General features: G+C 37.7%; 1 protein-coding gene across 5 annotated transcripts in view; it reads left to right on the forward strand.

Annotated features, from left to right (window-relative positions):
- The window catches only part of MAP3K2 (mitogen-activated protein kinase kinase kinase 2), a 62,593-nt gene extending 40,863 nt beyond the window's left edge, over positions 1–21,730 (forward strand). For 4 of the 5 annotated variants that reach the window (XM_055811406.1, XM_055811405.1, XM_055811407.1 and 1 more), the window contains exons 10-17: positions 176–243; positions 2,905–3,000; positions 7,574–7,780; positions 8,533–8,681; positions 10,402–10,533; positions 11,847–11,976; positions 13,049–13,226; positions 15,009–21,730. In XM_055811406.1, the coding sequence (XP_055667381.1) occupies positions 176–243; positions 2,905–3,000; positions 7,574–7,780; positions 8,533–8,681; positions 10,402–10,533; positions 11,847–11,976; positions 13,049–13,226; positions 15,009–15,234 (1,186 nt within the window). In that variant the 3' untranslated portion in view covers positions 15,235–21,730. The remainder of the gene's footprint in view (positions 1–175; positions 244–2,904; positions 3,001–7,573; positions 7,781–8,532; positions 8,682–10,401; positions 10,534–11,846; positions 11,977–13,048; positions 13,227–15,008) is intronic. The other variant, XM_055811408.1, reaches the window with a different exon arrangement.
- The last annotated feature ends 35 nt before the right edge of the window (positions 21,731–21,765 follow it).

Here is a 21,765-nt window from a genome sequence, read left to right on the forward strand (position 1 = left end):
GTTATTGATACCTGTTAGATTCGATTTTCAAAATTGGATTCCACATTTGTAAACCAGTGCAGCAACTTGTAGAGCAGTAACTTTTCATCAAAGCATTTGTGAGACAGTGAGATTGAATATTTTAAGTACTAGATTAACAGCAGGTTTTAGATGCTGTATGTTTTTACACTTCCAGAGACAACTACCCCAAAACTCGCATGCCAAGAGCACAGAGCTATCCAGATAATCATCAGGAATTCTCAGGTAGGCAAAAATCATTGGCTTTCCAGAACTCTTCCTCTTGCAGGTAATAGTGCTTAGAATAGAGTTTCACGTTGAGAGGTATTGTGTTACACAAACTTAATACAGTAGGAGAAAACAAAGCAACAAAATCAAATCCAAATGCACACAGTAAAAGATACAATGACATATAATATCTTCCAAATGTTTTCTTCTAGGTTATCGTGTGTAACACCACTGTTTGTGTGCATAGTATAACTTACCTGCTTCTCTAAAAAGAACAAATGATGCAGTGGATAGGGGCATGCAATAGTTTGTTAAACTGGACAGTAATATCCATCTCAAGCTGGCACATAACCTTGGTTTATATTTTTAGTGGTTTAACCCCAGCTGTCAGATGAGCACTACACAGCTGCTTGCTCACTCTGCCACAGTGGGCTGGGGAAGAGAATCGGAAGGGTAAAAGTGAGAAAACTCATGAGTTGAGATAAAGACAGTTTAATAGATAAAGAAAAAGCTGCACACGAAGCAAAGCAAAATAAGCAACCAATTCACTGCTTCCCATTAGGAGGCAGATGTTTAGCAGTTTCCAGACAAGCAGGACTTCATTGCACCTAACAGTTAGCTGGTAAGACAACTGCTGTAACTCTGATCATCCTGTCCTTCCTTCCTCCTTCTTTCTCCCATCTTTTATTGCTGAGCACAACCTCATATGGTATGGGATATCCCTTTGGTCAGCTGGGATCAGCTGTCCCAGTTGTGTCCCTTCCAGCTTCTTGTGCACTCCCAACCTACTCACTGGCAGGGCAATATGGGAAACAAAAAAGCGTTGATGCTGCATAAGCATGGTTCAGCAATAACTGAAATATCCCTATGTTATCAACACTGTTGTGGTCAGGAATCTAAAACAAAGCACCATACAAACTACTGTGAAAAAAGTTAACTCTATCCCAGCCAAAACCAATACATGGAGCCTTTATTTTCTCCTGTGTGAAATGAGGATCTCTTTGAAGTGCTCATGACTTCTGTAATAGAAAATACTGCAAGGTGAAAGGATGAAGGAGAAGTGTACTGTGCCTATAAATTAATCGTACTACTGTTTTCATATGATACTCTGGCTTGAATCCAAGTTGCTGTGTGTGGTTCAGGATACAAAGTGCAATGGGTAACCTTGAAAGTGCTCTGAAACATCCCTCATGGACATAGCTCCCTACAGAATTTTGCTGTTGTACAATAATTAGCTTCCAGTGAATCCAAGGTGTTTTGTGGACCTTAGTCTGTTATATACTTTAAAGCTTCTATTACTTTGGTTTATGAAGGTTTATCCAGATGACATTTGATGTGTAACAAAACCAGAGTAGTATATAAAGTCAGAAGAAAGAAAAACATCCAGCTGGCCTAGTCTTTCCTCCTGCCACAACCAGTATCAGGCTTCTGTAGAGTAGTGTGCCCTATTCTTTCCTCGGAATATATTGCTAGTCATGTATAGCTTATGGGTTCTGCAAATGCAAGATGCTTTTCTTTGATTTGGTGGATTCTTTTTTTTTTTTTAATTCCACACATTTTTCCAGTCCCTATTTCAACTTCTATAAAATTTTTCGGTATCAACAGTATGTTGTGACAAGAAGTTGTGCAATTTATTGTGTTTTATAAAGAAGTGTGCTCTCTTGTGAGTTTTTGGTTTGTGTGGGGGTTTTTTGTTGTTTGTTGTTTTGGGTTTTTTAATAGACTAGTTTCCCTTTGAGCTGTTGCTTTCCTAGTCTATAGAGGCCTCCATTCCTTATGGAAAAGTAATTTTGTATCTTTGATCATCTCTGTATTACTAAATCTTTTCCAGTTTTACTAAATCTTTTGAAATGGAATAGACTAAAACTTTATTTAGTATATTGTAATGATTTATACCATTTAATTTGCTTCTTGGCCAATACAGAGAGTTCAGCTGCTGCTTTATTGGGACTCTCCATCACAAAACTTTACACTAGCCTATATGGAATTTCATCTGCCATTTTATTATCCAGTCATGCAGACTGTTAATGGCTTTCTGTAATTCTTCTATTGGCTTTATTTCTCAAAATTATTTTGTTACTTTACTATTCCTTCTTCTGTCCAGAGAACTCATCCATAATTAAACTGTATGAGTTGTAGCCCAGATTCCTCTGGAACTGTTTACCATTTACTCCCATCTTATGTCCTTATCTTCTAACTAATTATTTATGCATGAGGGACTTTTCCCTTTACGTTATGAATACTTCTCTCCTTCAATATTTTTAAAAAGAGGACCTGTTTAGTGTGTTTCAGTAATTCAAGCTGTGTTGATTCATTCACCATTCTTTCATATTTATGCATCTTTAAATTTTAATCTTTGTAATAGTTTCTGCCAGTTTTCCTTTAGAAACTATTTTTAAAACTGGAGTAATTAGGCATGCTGCAGTCCTCTGACATTTGTTACAAACCACTTGAGCTGTTGAATTCTTCATCTTTGGAACTTTTGGCTGAATGTCATTTTAGGTTTGTGGGTGGTTAGATTTGTGGCTTTTGTTCTATAACTGTTTTTGCTCTGACGCTTGAACTTGAAGCGTGTCCTCTGATATGCTCCCCAATGTTTAAGTTTATAATACCAAAACAATTAATTTAATATGCTTTTGTCACATCTTAAATTTTGAAATGTATCTTTTTATTTTCTAGTAGAGTATGATATTCCAATATTTGAGAAATTTGGAAAGGGTGGGACTTATCCCCGAAGGTACCATATTTCATATCATCAGCAAGACTACAATGATGGTAAGTGTGGGTACTGTAAGAGTTCTCCTTCATTAATCTGTTTCTCTCTCCTTAAAAAGTGAAGAAGAAAATTTAGATTGTAAAATCTTAATGAATGAAAATATTGAAGAAATCGAGAGCTTAACTTCTTTCCCCAAATTCACTTGCTAAAACTCCAGTGTTTGATAGAGCTGTTGAGCAGTCTTTCCTCTGGTAAAGTTATGGATTACAGAATTCATGACTCATATAACCAGCTATGAAAATATTCTCTATCTCTGGCCATGCACAAGTCATCCAGTATAAGCTTTTGACCTTTGTGACCCTTTTCTATCCAGAGTAGGTATGTCAGTTAGTTTGTCATTTGTTTTGTTTAAAAAATAACACCAGTACAGTGGAGTTCCTATTAACAGTTTCTCAGATTAAAAGAATAAATATAATTGAAGAGCAGTAGTTTAAATTGAGAATTAACAATAAGCTGGTGAAATCAATTGTCGGAATGCAAGACAGCACGTGCCGATGTGGCCATGAAACTGATTTGGACAGTAATAACACTGTTGGAAATTTAACATGTTAAATTTCCAAAGGAAGGAAAAAGGAGCAGCTGAAGGATTGTCTGAGTTGAGGGTGTGTCATGCACTAGTTGAGAAGTGTTAAGAAAAAATTTCTCCAAAGACCAGATGGTTTCATTTGCAGTATGGAATGAGCACTGCAATAAATGGAATTCTGTTTACAGAAATCACAGAAGAAACACATTGAAGTACTGCAAGGCAGCTCTGGTCCAGTTCCTTGCTCTAAGGCAAGATTAAAGAGGCAAAACTTTGTCACACTGACTTTTACATAAACTCTAAATTGACTTTAAGAGAAGAGATACTAATTTTCTCTATGTAACTTCCTTTGAAGATAGCTTATCTTGTAACTTATCTTTCTCTGTCTTTTCAATAATTTTCCTGCAAACGAAACTAGTAACTAGTTACTCCATTTTCACACAGTGAAAAATTGGTCACTGCTCATATGTAATGCTACATCTCACACAAAGGTTGGAAAAGACCTTTGAGATCATCAAGTCCAGCCATTAACCCAGGACTGCCAAGTCCATCACTAAACCATGTCCCTAAACACCGCATCTATGCGTTTTCTAAATACCTCCAGGGATGGCAATTCCACCACCTCCCTGGGCAGCCTGTTCCAATGCTTGACCACCCTTTTGGTGAAGAATTTTTTCCTAGTATCCAACATAAACCTCCCCTGGTGTAAACTGAGGCCATTTCCTCTTGTCCTGTCCCTTGTTAGTTGGGAGAAGAGACAAACCCCCACCTGCATAAAGCCTCCTTTTCAGGTAGCTGTAGAGAGCAATAAGGTCCCCCAAGTGTCCTCCAGACCAAATGACCCCACTCCCCTCAGCTGCTCCTCATGAGACCTGTTGTTTAGACCCTTCAGCAGTTTTGTTGCTTTTCTCTGGGCACACTCCAGCACCTCTATATCTCTCATGAAGTGATGGACCCAAAACTGAACACAGGATTTGAGGTGGGGCCTCACCAGTGCCCAGTACAGGGGGACCATTGCTCCCCTGGTCCTGCTGGCCACACTGTTTTGGATACAAGCCAGGATGCTGTTGGCCTTCTTGGCCACCTGGGCACACTGCTGGCTCATGTTCAGCCGGCTGTAAATCAGCACCCCCAGGTCCTTTTCCACCAGGCAGCTTTCCAGCCACTCTTCCCCAAGCCTGTAGTGTTGTGCGGGGTTGATGTGACCCCGGTGTGGGACCCAGCACTTCTCCTTGCTGAACCTCATACAGTTGACCTCAGCCCATTGATCCAGCCTGTCCAGATCCTTCTGCAAAGCCTTCCTATCCTCAAGCAGATCAACACTCCCCCCACCAGTCTTGGTGTGATCTCCAAACTGACTGAGGGTACACTCAGTCCCCTCGTCCAAATCATCAATAAAGATATGAAACAGAACTGGCCCCAGTACTGAGCCCTGGGCAGCACCACGTGTGCCCGGCCACCAGCAGGATGTGACTCCATTCCCCACCACCCTGGGCTCGGCCGCCCAGCCAGCTTTAACCCAGCACAGACCACCCCCGCCCAAGCCAGGAGCAGCCAGTTTCTCCAGGAGATGCTGTGGGAGATGGTGTCACAGGCTTTACTAAGGTCCAGGTAGGCAACATCCACAGCCTTTCCCTCATCCACTAGGTGGGTCATCTTGTCATAGAAGGAGATCAGGTTCATCAAGCAGGACGTGCCTTTCATAAACCCATGCTGGCTGGGCCTGATCATCTGATTGTTGTGTCTGTGCTGCGTGATGGTGCTCAGGCTGATCTGGTCCGTAATGTTGCTTAGCATTGAGGTCAGGCTGACAGGACTGTAATTCCCCAGATCCTTCTTCCTGCCCTTCTTGTAGATGGGTGTCACATTGGCTGACCTCCAGCCTGCTGGGACCTCCCCACTTTGCCAGGACTGTTGATAAATAACGGAGAGCAGCTTGGCGAGCTCTTCTGCCAGCTCCCTCAGTACCCTCAGGTGGCCCCATCCAACCCCACAGACTTGTGTGTGCCTAAGTGGAGCAGCAGGTCACTGACCGTTTCCCCCTGGTCTGTGGGGACTTCATTCTGCTCCTCCTCATCTCGGTCTTCCAGCTCAGGGGCTGAGTACCCAGAGAGAAGTTGGTCTTACTGTTAAAGGCTGAGGCAAAGAAAGCATTAAGTACCTCAGCCTTTTCCTCATTCTTTGTGGCCTTGTTCCCTGCCACATCCAGTAAAGGATGGAGATTGTCCTTGGCCCTCATTTTGTTTCTAGTGTATTTGTAAAAACTTTTTTTGTTACCTTTTACAGTAGTGGCCAGCCTGAGCTTTAGCTGGGCTTTCACCTCTCTAATCTTTGCCCTGCATAACCTCGTGAGATCCTTATAGTCCTCTTGAGCTGCCTGCCCTGTCTTCCAGAGATAAAAGGTTTTCTTGTCTCAAGCCTTAAAGCCTCAGACACCTTTGCAAGCCTTATGGGTTTTTTTTCTGTAGTTTCTTCTTCATTCTTGTAGTGGGTAAAACTCAATAGACTACTCTAGCTGAGGCTTTTCTCATGGCCACTTTATGTATAACATAGGATATAACCATAACTTTGTATGTCCGGTCATGTTAATACATTTCATAATGACACTTTACATTTTTTCATAGTCACTATACTGACTGTTGTTCAATCTGGGGTCTATTTATAGTTCTTATATCCTTTTCTACATGGCTTTTAGCCAACCAATTATTTTACACTTTGTGGTTTTTGCATCTGATTGTTCTTTATGTATTTTTTACTTCCTTACTGAATTTCATCTTGTTGATTTCTGATTCATCTCCAACTTGGATCATTGTGAATTTTGATTTTTATCTTTAAATGGACTTACAGCCACACTTAACTTGACACCTTCTGCAATGTTTCAGTGTATTATGTTCCATCATATGTACACCATCAAATAAAATATTGTCTGGAAGTGGACTGAGGGTAAACTGCTGTAGTTGTCCACTTAAATTATCTTCCCCTTTGAGAAATCACTGATAACTGCTTTGAATCTGTCTTGGCATACCCTATGTAGTAAGTTGGTCTATGCAACACTTCGCTAATTACTTTATGAGAATGTCCCAATGAAATGGGGAAATTGGATTAGCTATATGTGACAAACCAGCAAGGGCTGGTTTATTACTGTATTGGCCTCTTAGTGGTTTATAAAACTGCTTAATAATTTGTTTGCATATCTTTCTTGGAATTTAAATTGGTCAGACTAATACATAAACCTGAGTCTACTTGTTCAAAAACATACTTTAATCTTTCTTCAGTCCTCTGGGAATTCCTTCTCCAGTGTAATACCTAATGAATCAGAGATTTCTTCAGCTATTTCTATGAGTTCTGTAGGATGAAACTTCTTCAGTTTTATGCTGACCTAAAAATGTTCATGTTGCCTAAATATTAATATGAATTGTGTTAGTCATCTGGTTATAATTAACATTTTTGAGAATCAATGCCCCTTTTTAAAAAATTATTATTATTATTGTAATGCTGCAGCCATCACTGGATTATGCAGTTTGTGTTTTGTTTTGGGTTTTTTTATATTTTTTGTGGTGTTCCTGTTGATTCCATGTGTAGGTCTTTCTCTGCATTTAGTTCTTACTAGTTTACAGGATGAAGATGCCAGCCTGAGCACCACTGGAATGTAAACATATCTCTCACTGTCCTATTTGTAAGAAATCTGGTATTTACACCTTAATAGATCGGTGAAAGTAGTGGCAGGGCATTGTTCTTTCTCGTCTCACAGCCCTCCAGGTTTCTGACAGGTTGATTACATTTCAGAACAGTTCCAGAATCTGGTCCCAATTTCAGTCACTCTAAATGAGTTTTTGATTCAGTCTAATCCTTATGTACATCTGTAGTGCATGTATGTGGTGTTCTAGGTGGAGAGTTAAACCAGTAAATTTCATGATCATTACATCATATCATACACTGTGGAAGATTTGAACTACATTTCGTGGAATTCATAAAGCACTTGCATACACACTTTGCATTGCAGTATTTTTTTGTAATGTAACATTAGTGTTCTTTGTATATTATTGAAGGTCGTAAAACTTTTCCAAGAGCCAGAAGGACTCAGGGGAACAGCTTCCGATCACCAGTTAGTTTCAGTCCCACTGATCACTCACTGAGCACCAGTAGTGGAAGCAGTGTCTTTACACCGGAATATGAAGATAACCGAATGAGGAGGAGGGGAAGTGACATAGACAATCCTACCTTGTCAGTCATGGACATCAGCCCACCCAGTCGCTGTAAGTTAAGGCATTTTGTGAACTCCACTGTAAAACTCTGTTGCCTTTCATGTATATAGTGTCAAAACTAAGTGTGTCATCAAAAGACATGCAATTGAATAATATATTTTTAATCTCTCTAATGGGAAAAAGTCAAGAATGTATGCTTATTAGTTTTTTCATTTTTTACTGTGCCAAGCTTTGTGTAGATTTTTTTCATGTGGAGTTTGCATCTCTGATAACAAAACACTGTAAAAATACTTCTGATATGTTAGGCTCTTGAAGACCCAAGAAGGGTTATGTCGGTTGCAATTACTATTTATTTTTGCAGATGTTAGTCACTTTTTCTAAGAAATTGTAGACCTTAAGTGGTACCATTTGATATCTGTGGTGGCATTTCAGGAGCAAATATATTTTTGTGATGGCTTCAGTAGCTGGTACATTTTAATCATGCCTCTATTTATTTTAATTTTTTTCTAATTTTACTAAGTTTGTTTAACATGCTTTTTCTGTTTTTCAGATTAGCTGTTGCTAATTGTTTTAAGTATGTATCTCTACCACAAATTATCTTGTGAATAAATATAAGTAGTTCATAATCTCTATCTTACAGGAAGTTTTATTGATCTTTGTAACTTAAATGGGGAGGTTTAGGAGACACATTCTCTGCTGCTGAGAAACGTAGTCTTTTAAAAATTATTTTCTGTGTATTACAGTTTTCTCGATCAGCTGAATAACAAGCTCATTTGAAAACCAAAACATACTTATATTTTCAGCACCACGAGCTCCAACTAACTGGAGACTTGGTAAGCTGCTGGGTCAAGGTGCATTTGGCAGAGTGTATCTGTGTTACGATGCTGATACCGGAAGAGAACTGGCTGTTAAACAAGTTCAGTTTGATCCTGATAGTCCAGAAACCAGCAAGGTAAGTGATACCAAACAGAGTTTGTTAAGGACTTCTGCTGAAGTGGCATGTTCTAGACTAGACTGATGTTCCTGTCCTTGAACAGGATGTTATTTTAAAACATGTTGTGTTTTCACGTCCTTGTTAGGAATCCTGTTTTGTTAGTACCTCAGCGATTTAGTTTGGTTACCTGATTTTAATGTTGCATCCCATTTTTAGATTTTCAGACGTGTCCTTAATGTGGTGAACATATATAACTTAATTTGGTGCAATCCCAGTCTCTAAAATTAAACAGTCCATTACAAAGTGTGCTCTGAAATAGATAATTATTTATACTTGCAGGGATTAGAACAAGTTCCATTTATAAACAGAAAAACCTGCTCTAATTTAAGTGTTCCTGAAAATAAATTCTCAAGTATATTTTGTTTGGCTATGAAGACGGTTTGAGATTCTTATCTTTTCTTATTTGTGGGGAGATATTTATTTTTTTAAAACTTTGGGCATCAGAGATAGCTACTGCTTTTCACTGTATTTCTCTCAAGAGCAAAGGTTTCATTGTCAGTTTATTCTCTCTCTAAAATTAAGCTTGTCCTTTAAATACTGGACACTTGAGGAGAGAAACTATTTGAAAGTAGTACCAATCTTCTGTTTCTTTTTTCCCAAACCGTACTTGCTGCTTTTTACAGGATGGAAAAAGAATTATTACTTTTCCTGCATTAGGACTGCGTTCTGCACTGTGGGGAACAAGGCCGGGGAAACAATGGGTGTAAGCATGATTGCAGAATTGAGTGGCTACCAGTTATAGTTGCTGCTACTAGTGATGTAGGATCAAGCAAAAAAAGCTAAGAATCGTTGGTGCTGTAGATTTCTAGTGTAGTTGTTGCTACTTCTTTAAAACGTAACAGAACAATTGATTATGCTTTGGAAATGTTAAATATAAAATACTGTAGTCTCTCCTGTAGCAACAGTTTTGTGACCTTACTTGCCACAGCATTTTGTAAAGTGTGCCTTTCTGTCAAAAACTGGTTTCCTTCTAACCTCAGAAATGTGAGTGTATCAGTAATAGCCTGTGACAAATAAAAAGTAAGTTTTGATGAAAGTCTTCTAGGTGAAATTTGGAGTCCAGTCAAGTTTGAACTTCTGGATTAGTATTTTTCCAGCATCTGTACAATGCATTTCAAAATATCTTACTTGCTGCTTGCAAAATTTTTAGTATTTCAGATAGCTCTAGAGAAAGCACCACTTTGCATTATTGTTGTTCTTTGTTGTGTTTCATTATTACAATATTAAGTGGTCCTCAAAGGCATTTTTAAACTAGTCTGTCATCCTGGAAAAGTTAAGAATTAATGCTAATTATTCTACTAAAATATTTAAAGATTCTTTTTTTAACCTAATTGGAGACTTATGGTATGTTGCATAATGATCACTGATGTTATACGCATATTGATATCTGCTGTGCTCTGAAACAAACATAACTTCCAAATAAGAGAAACAATGAAATAACAGCTAAATCATCCCAAAGTCAATTTATAGACTATCCATAGGTGGGTTTACTTCCTTCAATCTAATGGTGATATTTTCACGTTATAAAATGTATAAACTTTGCATAAGCTCCAAGAGTATTTTGATATTTAGATTGTGTAACCCTTCATTCTGTACATACTGTCCTGCTTTAAAAAAAATGAAAACATTATTATTACTACATCAGGCATAGTAAATCTCGTCTGTTTTTTCCTTTTAGGAAGTAAATGCACTTGAATGTGAGATTCAGTTGCTGAAAAATCTTCTACATGAAAGAATTGTTCAGTATTATGGCTTCTTGAGAGATCCACCAGAAAGAACACTCTCTATATTCATGGAATATATGCCTGGGGTAAGCAAGAGAGCCATTCCACTTCAGCCATCATTTCTACGCAATGTGACGAGCACCCAAGTAGACAATTTTTGCAGACATACACGGAGATTAAAGAAATGTCCCAGTTAAAAACAGTAGCCAAAGATGGGTGCTTACAGCAGCCTATCTTCTCCATTGCATGTTTTGGTTTTCAGAATTACCATGGTTACAAAAGTTCTTTATGACTGGTTTTGGCATAAGAAGTGCCTGGGAATGTCTTTGAAAGGAAAATATTATCATTAGTAAACTCTTGAATTTTCCTGAATTTTACTGTTTATTTTTGCTGCATTTCAGCTTGTGTTGTTGCATAATCACTATCTCAAGTGCTCAGTTTTTTCAGGAAAACAGAAAGTAGCTAACATGGGTGTTGGAACAAGTGGATACAGAAAATAATCTTGGTGCTTGTTTTTTGTGTGGCACCTAGGTACATGCTGAGCTGTTCTTGTACTGTTTTATTAAGAAATATTATAAAGTCAGAAAATGGTAGATTTTCATTTTTTCTCCAAGTGGGGTCAGCAGAGCTAAATAAAACGTGCTCATATAAAAACATAGGCTCTGCATTTCTGCATAGTTTACAGCATTCTACTTTGCTGCGAGACTCCACAGAAGAAAAGTGGTGGCTGTGGTTGGGGTTTTTTGTTGTTGTTGCTGGTAGTGGGGTTTTTGTTTGGTTTTTAGGTGAGTTCTGGGCTTTGTTTTGAGGGGCTTCTTGAATTTTTCTGAGATTTGGAGGACAGTGTCACAGAAGTCATCTTAGCAGTTTGTAACTGTGTGAAAAAGCCGGGTTATACATAAACACTTAGAAAGCAATAAATTTTTGATATTTATTTTAAGCCAAGACTTGCTTACTTAATTTTTGCATAAAGCACCATTCTCCAGCATGTGGTAGGTTGTTTTTTTTCTTACCAAGCTTTTTTTTTTTCTAAATATAAACTAGCCAGGATAAACATGCATGTGTGTCACCATTTCACCATCAAAAAAGTTGAGTGATGTTTGAGTGAAAGTACAGCTGTTCTCTTTTTCTGTACATCACACTGGAACTGTTCAGCTGCTTGACAGCTTTGAAGTTAATAGCTTAACATTTCAGTATACTTTTCTGTCCAGCCTCTTCTTTGTCAGTTTTTATTTTTCTCAGTGGGTGTAAAACTGTATTGGTGTTTTTAAGTTGATCTAGAGAAGTGTTGCAAGTTTAAACATCTAAATTTCAGACATAAATTTCATTGAAGTTCAAGTGTGGTATTAGCCCACTTGTGATTCTAGAAATGTTAGTGTTTTATACTTGTTTGCCATAGGGTTCCATCAAAGACCAGTTGAAATCATATGGAGCACTCACAGAGAACGTGACTCGTAAATATACACGGCAGATTTTGGAAGGAGTTCACTACTTGCACAGTAATATGATTGTCCATCGAGATATTAAAGGTAATGATACTTCTGTGCACAGTTCAGTGCCCTTTACTACAGATTCTTTTACAGTCTTGTGTGAAGCACTAAAATGTAATTAAGTTTGAAATGCCAAAATACTGACTTAAAAATCAGATTGCATTCCATCATTTATTCGTGTTATTGTTGTAACCTGAGGGGGTGGGAAATAAGCATCTTTGTGATGTTCTTGCAGACTTCTGACAAAGTTTCCATAGACTCTGTCTGCAAAACAGTCATGATAAATTTCTTTCTGATTTTATTTCAGTATTAAAGTGTTGAATATATCAAAGGATGTTGTTACACGTAGATAAAGCATGCAGAGGAAAGCATTATTACTTGAGTTTATTTTTACTGACTTTTGTTTCATCAGTTGTATAGAAATGACTTAGCACTTCAGTGGTATGAGAAATGACTGGCAGAGGTGACTTGCCTGATCGTATGACTCTGACTAATTCTGTTTTACTGCCAGGAAATCTGAGGAAACAAACATATTTACTTTTTGCAGATAGATACAGGTGACTTGCAAGTGCTGCATAAGCAAGTTATGAATATGTAGGAAGATGGTGATGTGCAAAATAGGTGTGTTGAACACAATGTTGTTCCAAAAAGTTTTACAATTTTCCTGTTGCTTTATATCAATAGTGTTTTGCTCCAAAAAAAGTTGTGCTATCACAGTCAATTCTTGAACAAATTTGTAACACAGTTTGAGATTTTGCTTTAATCTAATATGAAGACACTTTCAGTTGTGCAGAAACTTCTTTCCCATTGCTTTTTATTTCCCTTGTATGGTAGTATGGCACATTCCTTATTTTGTCAGGAAGGCTTTGCAAAAATGACTGGCACTTCCCAGGAAACGCCTAGGATCGTATGCAAACCAATGCATACAATTCATTATTTTCTGAACCTTGAAATAGAGTGATAGGAATGAGCAGAGAAAGTAAATTCTCTGGCTTGAAATACTAGGCTGATCTTGCGTTCTGTCACTGAATCTAAACTTCTGTTACTGTTTTCTACACCAAAATGTTAATGGGCCTTCCATGAATGTAACACTGTGTTCCCTTCCTTCCAGGAGCAAATATTCTGCGAGATTCAGCAGGCAATGTGAAGCTCGGTGACTTCGGTGCCAGCAAACGACTGCAGACTATCTGTCTCTCTGGTACAGGAATGAAGTCGGTCGCAGGAACTCCTTACTGGATGAGTCCAGAAGTTATTAGTGGAGAAGGGTATGGCAGAAAAGCAGACATCTGGTATGTTAAAAAAAACCTTCTCTACTGAAAGGTGTCATTTCAGAACAGGCTCTTTTTCAACAGAGTATAGGTGTTAGTTATCTGAAGTTGGAGTGTTTCATTCTGGGGTTTAAGCTGAAGGTGGCAAGTGTGAGCACTGACAGCCATACTGGGAGAGTATAACACTGAAATTTGGGAATTTTTCCTTTGACATTTCCTCAGCCCATCAATTTAGGGATCATTAGAGAATCCTTTGAATTGACCTTGCATGAAGTTAAGATTACCTGACTGTAAATCCTGGAGACATAGTGAGTAAAAGCAACATGTGAAGCTTTGAAGCATCAATGAAGTTGGTGTTTTGTAATGAAACTTGTATCACTGAAATACCTTTGATACAAGGCAGAAAATGAAATGCTGACCCTTTAAAAGATAAGCACTTAAGAAGGAATTCACCAAATGTAAATGGGAGGTATCAAAAAATAATTTGGTTTAAGTTGTTATTAAATATGTAAGAATTAAGAGGGAGAGGTAATTTTTAAAAAGTGAATGTTTGTGATACATTGTGTAATATGGCATAGTCTAATATAGCTGCAGCCCAATGAAGAGATGATGTTAGTGATTATACTTCTCGCACTGCAGGTGATCTGTGAACACACAGAGTAATGGGTAGGCAACAATAGATATGCAGGAGTAATATTTTGTGTGTTTAAAAAAGATTCACGCTACATCCAACCAATGGCAGTACTTTTAATGTCAGGGAAATTAATTTAGCCTACTTCAGATCACTCTGTAATAGTTCTTCTAGACTTGAATAACAGCCTTATAGATGTCAGGCAGCTGACTTGTTCAGATTTGAAGTATTTGTACCAAGGTTAATGTATGGCTTTTTTATGGAGAAAATCCTGGTTAAAAGTAAGAAAAAAGACTTCTGCCAGTCAATAAATCCCTATTGTTTAAAGAAATTTATCTCTCTCTAGTCATAAAACTTCTTGCAAGCATCTTGAAAAACCATAAAACTTCCTGAAAATTGGGAAGTTTTTCCAGCCTATCTATTTTGCAGTATCATTTGCTTGTTGCTGGAAGACTGATCTTGCAGGACTTACAGAAAAAAATTTTCTGGCCATATGCATGCCATTCTGCTTTTGTAAATTCTTTAAACATAACCTTTGTATACAAACATTGTTTAGGATCTTAAAATTTTGTTTGACAATCTAAATATATTTTTAGTATCCTTGATTAAAAGAGGAAGATACCACTGAAGTATGGGTTTAAACTTTTCCTCTGCCATGTTGTGTTTGCACATTATGATAACTTCTGCATTTCCAATGAGCCAGCAATATACACAGTATGCCCAAGGCCTTCCTGGCCTCTTCCTTTTCTGTGAGGCCTTAATGAGCAAGAAAGCTTTCAAGTTCATTCAAATCCTGCAGGTGTCTGAACAGCTGGAGTACAAGGGTTATGTAGTGCTCATGGCCTCTGCCAGTCCGCTGGGCACTGACTAGCGGCAGTGGCATAATGCAGTTAGTATTGCCTAGATAATTATCTAATTATGTCTTCACTGAGGTAGTTTCTTTTGGCCTAGTGAAGTAATGAAGTGAAGATGTAGGTAGTGATTTGTGTAACTGAGAAAGTGTATAGATGCACGCGCAGGTGTTTTAAAACACCTGTTTTCCACTGAAGTTGCTGTGTAGCGTGCAGTGGACTCTACTTATTTGTGGTATTTCAGTTGCTCTCTATTTCTTGTTTTCCTAGAAGGGCATGACTCTCTTGTAACCTGCTGTTTCACTTCTGCCTCTGTTTCAGGAGTGTAGGTTGTACAGTGGTAGAAATGCTCACGGAGAAGCCCCCGTGGGCAGAGTTCGAAGCAATGGCTGCCATCTTTAAAATTGCCACTCAGCCAACCAACCCCCAGCTACCACCTCACGTCTCCGACCATGCTCGGGATTTCTTGAAACGGATTTTTATCGAGGCCAAGCTGCGACCGTTTGCAGATGAACTGCTAAGACACACGTTTGCACACTATCACTAACAGCCTGCCTCAACTCAGCTTGCATCTACTGCATTTATTTTCTATTTGACTGCACTTTTATTTTTATTTTTTACAGAAAAAGGAGAAAAAAGACAAGAGAGATGATATTCTCTTGAATCTTTGTTTCACTTAGATTGTAAACAATCTAAATTTTGTATCTAAAATGAGAATCTTCTCTCCCCCACTCCCACCAGGACTAGAACATTTTGTTTCTATGATGTACTGATGTGGTTCATGTAGATAAAGCACTTTAGTACATATTTGTTCCTTATTTAAAGAGGAAAAAAAAAAAAAGACAAATGCTTGGACAGTCAGGAACTGTGTGACTTTTTCTGACACCACTGACTGACTCAGGGTGCAGGGAAAAATAGACATGCAGCTAAAGGACAAGAAGGTTACTTCTCTGTGATTCTTCTTGATATTGTAGGTACTTGCAGCAGAGAGTTCTAAGTTCTTACTAAATTTCAGCATTTTAATCAGTTTCTGGATTTTGCAGCTTAAGCTGGAGCACACAGTTCTGAGAGTTAATGATAAAGCTGGAAGAACTTGGAACTCTTTGTACTGCAGCATGTCTAACCGGTACTTCTATGTGACCAAAAGAAAATAACAAAAAAGAACTCAACACTGTTGTAATAGCTAGAGGGTTTGGTGTAGAACGTTGTATTATCTTAATAGGAAAATAATTACAGGTAAACAGATTATGGACCCAACTCCTAGGAGCTACTATACTGCAAGGGGAAAATTTCTGTAATAGACAAGGGTCAGCTGTTGGATGTAAATAGTTAGGAGAATGCCTACTGCTGTATCTGCCAAAGAGAACCTCTGTTGCATAAGCTTGGAGGGAGATGGGTATCTTAGATAAGAAATAATAGTAATGTTGGGAATCAGTTCTCCTCCACAATCCCATGAATGGCTGGAGGGGAAGGGGAGTGACTAATCCTTGTGCAGTATAGGAGTTACTTGATTCAGAATGAGCTCTAAGAAATTTTCAAAGCTGTTGAGAGGTGCTAGGGTGGAATGTATGTCAACATCAAGTGCCTGAATAATATAAAATTCTTCCCGTTATGCACTAAAATTGTTTTGCTAACACAGTTCAGTCATCTAGGATGTGTTGAACATTCCTGAAATAAAGTTAAACATCTTTTAACACCAGGGATAAGTCACTGAGAAAGATAAGACTCCAGTTATATTTTTAATAAGGTAGTGATGATGAATCCACATGAGCAAGGAGGCACAGAACAAAAGACTGTGAAAAACAGGCCAAACACAAAAAGCCAGCAATTAAATAAAATGGGTGTGATTACTCCAGCCTGATAATCCAGATGATTGGTGTTTGTCAATTTCCAACTGTTATAAAACTTATGTTAATGACTTTTTCCATTTCTGAAAGAATATAATAAAAGAACAAAAATAAAGCTTTGAAATACTGCTTCTCAACTGAGAAGTCCAGGTACTGGTCAGGTGTAGTGAATAACTGACTTTTCACTACAGAAAAGTCAAACTCATATTTTTGTAGAAGAACACAACATAAATAATTTAAAAGGGCATTTGGAAATAAACTATTGGACTACAGAACTGAAATAATGTATACTGTTTTGGATAATTCATTGCTTGCTTTTGTTGTTTTGTGGAGGCAGAGCAGGCTGGTAGTGTGAAACTTGTCCACCCTGACAAGGCTCCACCTGTTTGGCATCTTTAGAGGACCATCAGCATTGTGAAGTGCATGGAGAAAGAACAATAAGCTTACCCATTCCCATGGTAGTTCACTCATGACATTTCCAAATTTATTCTGCTAACTTCCACATTTTGTACCAGAGCCTAAGCAGGAGTATGGATCTATCCTAATCACTTTACCTGTAGTGGAGTAATAATGATTTTTTTTGAGGCCATCTTTCCTGAGACTGAGTGATGGCTGCTTCGGTACATGTGACTTTTACCCAGTTTATAATTTTCTCAGTCAGGGTACACAACTGTGCAAGTTTTTCGGAGCATGGGAAGAACTAGTCAGACCAGGGAAAGTTTAGAAGGCTGAAAGTCAGCTTGTACTGATGTTCTGGGGGGTTTTTTGCTTCATTACTAGATAAAAGCTATGAAAGCAGCCTTTAAGAAGTGGTGTGTACTCGGCTGTGAAGGACTTTTGCTTCATAAGCAAAATTTTGTGACAGCAGGGATGCAGAGATTAATGTAAAGCCTAACAGTTTACGTAGGTATTTTAAAGATCACGTAATTGAAATGATTGATTTCAAACAGATTAAGAAGGTACCAAAACTAAGGTGACAATGTGTATAAAATCAGTAGCTGACAGTGATATCTGAACAGGTAAGGAAATTTTATATTACCAAAAAAGGACATTAAAGAGAAGACATAACCAAGTTTATCTTGTAGCATTCATAACATTTAAATATACTATTCTAAAAAGAAACTGCACTCTCTGAAGCTTGAAGATTTTTCTGAATCTAGTTTTCTTATAATGTGTCCTTTTTGTGAGACAATGATGGCTCATGTATGTTGCAATATCACTTCCTCGTTGTGATTTTTAATTACTGAATAATCAAGTTTGCTGCTTTTGTGCCTTTTATAAAAAAAGGCATTCAGTCATGACAACAGTGTGTGTTTTGGAGCCAGGAAAAAAAAAAAAGAATTTGCAGGATGCATTTTCCTTAATTTCTTTGACATAAAAGAAAGCTGCCAATATAAGGACAGTGATTCTTAAATGAAGCTGATGTTTTCCAGTTCCAGTGATTCTAGTAAAATTTTATGAATTTAACCAAGAGACTAGGCTTGAGCTGGCTTTTTTTTTTTTTTATCCTATGCAGAATTTGTCTACTGACTTAAGCAGCTTAGAGTGAATTAGATGGTTATTAACTTAAATGTTTTCAGCTAGAAATTAATTATGAAGCTAGATCTGACTTATACCAAAAGGTCAGCTGGTATTTATCCCCTGTTGGGATAATGCAGTAAAACAAGCTGCGTTACATAACGGAGTGTCTCTGTATACAATGTCTGTAAATCACATTGAGTACTAGCACAGCAATGAACAAATTAATTCTTCTAGAATTTGAGAGGGTACGTGGAATTGCATGCTTAAAAGTCCATTGGAGGAGGGTTGCAGAGGAAATACGCTTGCTCACAACTTCTTGTACGCTACTGACAAAGATACTAGCATTTTTAGAATCATGAATCAGTCTTAATTATTGAATCCAATTACTAAAAAATGCCATTGGAAACAATACTGTTACACAGTTGTTTTGCTTCTCTGCAAATGCCCCAATGAAGCTATGCTCTCAAAAAAAAGATAGCGGTTCACAGTGAGTATGCCTATTTTCAAAAGACTTATCCACTAATGAATTTTACTTATGTCTGTTGCATGTATTAAGTTACAAAAGTTAAGCTGCTTCTGTAGTACAGCCTTAATAGTGTAACAGTCCTGTTAGAGCACAACTGCAAGTTTCAGTTGTGTTACAGCAAGTTGATAATTCTTAATTTTGGTGATAGAAATATCCATGCAAGAGCTTAAAAAGGTATAGATCTAATAACTGTGAAGTTAAATCTACATAGACTTTTTTCTTGACAGTTTAAATATAGTCATAAAACTTTAACTTGATTTGCAATTCAATTTGTAGCTAAATAGTCCCTTCAGTAGAACAAAATGAGAAGTTACTTGCTTTTTTTTAGCTAGTGCCTTTTTATCTATATGCCTTAATTTTGCTCGTATTTGAACACCATATTTCAGTATATGTCATACAATTCCCTGTGACCATAGCAGACTTAGAGTATGGGTTTTTTCAAAGTGCCCAAGGTAGAATTCACCAAACTGCATTGAAAAGTGTACTTTATTTATGATCTGTGGCAGACATTTAAATTCAGAATTTTAAAAAGTTATTTTTGGAGCGCTTCCTGAGGGCTTCCTGTGCTAATACACATTTTTTTTACTTGCTTTTTGGAGATTGTACACTGCACATACCAGAAAAGACTTAAACTGGCCTTGTGCCCATGAAATTTTTTCCTGTGCCTTTTGGATAATACCAGTCCTGCTGTTGTTTTGACTGAAAGCCTTGTAGCACCTGTAGGTACAGCGCGGTACAGCAAGCCATTCTTTTGGACAACATAGAGCGATGTCTAACTGCAGCTTCAGAGACTTGAGCAAATCGGCCAGATCTACAATTATTTATAACAATTTCTTTTTTTAATCTTGAAAGTCTTTGTCACGCATATAGAAAAGCATAAATGTGTGCTTGAATATAAGTCCCTATGGTGTTTCTGGAAAAGCAAAAGTATACCGCCAGTATCATTTCTTCTTGCTGGTAACTTGCTGTCTTGTGTTAATGACAAGTCTGCAGTGTAAAATCACGTACAATTACCAAAGCTTTTCTATTCCCATATACATATAGCCAAAAGTGATGTTTCATGGATTAATACTGTTACTTATAGATACGAATATATCCATCAGTAAGCTATTGCTAGCTGAGTAAAGCAGGTGCTAGTAAGAAGTGATAGACACTGCCCATATCTAAGAGATTTGGGCGTTTATAGTTGCTGTTTTGATGTGCATAATTCATGCCAGCATTAAAATGAAGAGTTTGCTTTTTAAAACTCTTTAACTTATTGTTGTCATTCTAAAATTAATGCGTAAGCTTGGTGACTAAACCTGGTGACTTTTACAGCCAGGTTTGAACTTTGGGATTTGTAAGGAATGCCATGAAAATAAGTATGTTTGTGACCTGAACTGCTCTGTGCACCGTAGTGAGAACATTTCAAAGCTGCTGGGAAGCAGTCGACGTGACAGCCAAATGTCACCCACCGTTACCTGGGTTCAGGAGGAGTCCCAAATGCACGCCAAAGGCAGAACTGATACCAACCCAGGGTTTGTGAATCAGAATCCTTGATCAGAAACAAAAGAGCTCCTTTTTCTTTTTATTTCCCCCACCTTGGCCTGCACGGTTGATTTTTCTTTCTCGTTGGCATAACTTAAATACAGCATAAGTGGTGGCTGCTGGTCGCTCCTGAATGAGGTGCGAGTTCACCTACAGCTTTACGCCGGGGCCCTGTCTGTTGCACCCAGGATGCTGCAGCTCCCCGCGTGCTGGAGCAGCCCTTGGGTGTTCCCTAGCAGTATATACACTTCCATATTCAAGGCGCGGATGAGGTGGAGGAAATGAAATTTTCCACATTTCAAAGCAGCGACGCTAGTAATTCACACTTCGGCTAGGTTCTAGTTTTCAGAAACTTATTTCAAAGGGAGAGGAACTGGATTAAAACGCATTAAGATTGGATCTCATGCTTCAGCCCTTACGCTGAGTCTGCCAATGACGATTGGAGGTCAGGGTCTTCTGTCAAGAGATAAGGAAAAGGATACTCTTAACTCCAGAGTGGATATTTGTGGGAAATGTTTCAGTGGTTTTTCATGTCTTTTACCCCCAAACTGGACGATCCTTTTCCCCAGAGGTTATATAGCGTGGATTTAAGAACAAGGATTGCATTTTGTCTTCTTAACAGGCATTAGATTGTCAGTTCCCTAGTGCTTGTTTCTCATTCATACCAATGCAAAAGGTGGTGTCACCCCAAAATTGGAACGGTTTATTAGAGCATAGTGTCTGTCATCTCAGACCTCACAGGAGTCATATAATGGAATATCACTGTAAATACATGGAGGAGACTTAGATGAATTGAACGTAGGCTTTTAGTTTTCATGAAGCTATGAATAAAAATTTGTAAATTTACTCTTGATCTAATGTACATTTTTATGTAGCCATTAAATTCTCTATTTAATCTATCAGTTTCTCACTGTAAATGTTTTTACTCTCAGTTGAATGCTGGGCACAGTTTGTAATGTATGTACACAAAGGTGTTTTTTTCTATCAACGTTGACTTTTTTGCACATTTTTGGAAATATTTAATTTGTACACTGATTTAATACTCTGACCAATTGTTGATGGGTGTATGAGAATCACGTGTGTGTGCAATGTACTACTGTCTGGATGTATGGGTTTTCTATTACTTTTGAGATGTTGCTACCAGTAACTGCACTGCTGTTGCTGCTTTACATGGAATATCTTGTGTATAAAAAAGGATAAAAACAATTAAAAAATTAGCCTACGGTTATCTTGGTTGAGGAACTCAGGAGTTGAGCATTGCTTACTAGTTCCGTTTGTCTAACAACCTTCCAAACTTAAAAACAAAGAAAGAAACAAAACCCCTTGTAATTCTGTGTATGCATTGAATATATGTGTGTGTGTATATATCCCAGTAATCTTATTCCACAATTTCATTTCTACATTTTTATGAACTTGTTTTTTAAGGGTACTATGTTTAGTTAGAATAATTAAATATATGAAAGCTTTGAGAGATGATTTACTAGATAAATATATTTTCAGCTGGCTGATGTTCAAAATATTTTTTTAATTTTTGTTTTTAACCATTCGAAATGTATTTGTATTTCCAAAATCAGACACGAATTGTACTTAGAAATATATTAAAACACTCTGTAGGGACAACAGTGTGATTTCTCTTTGAAGAGTTTTGTGCTTTAGA

The sequence above is a fragment of the Falco peregrinus genome, chromosome 8 (genome assembly GCF_023634155.1).
Source record: "Falco peregrinus isolate bFalPer1 chromosome 8, bFalPer1.pri, whole genome shotgun sequence".
NCBI classification, from domain to species: domain Eukaryota; kingdom Metazoa; phylum Chordata; class Aves; order Falconiformes; family Falconidae; genus Falco; species Falco peregrinus.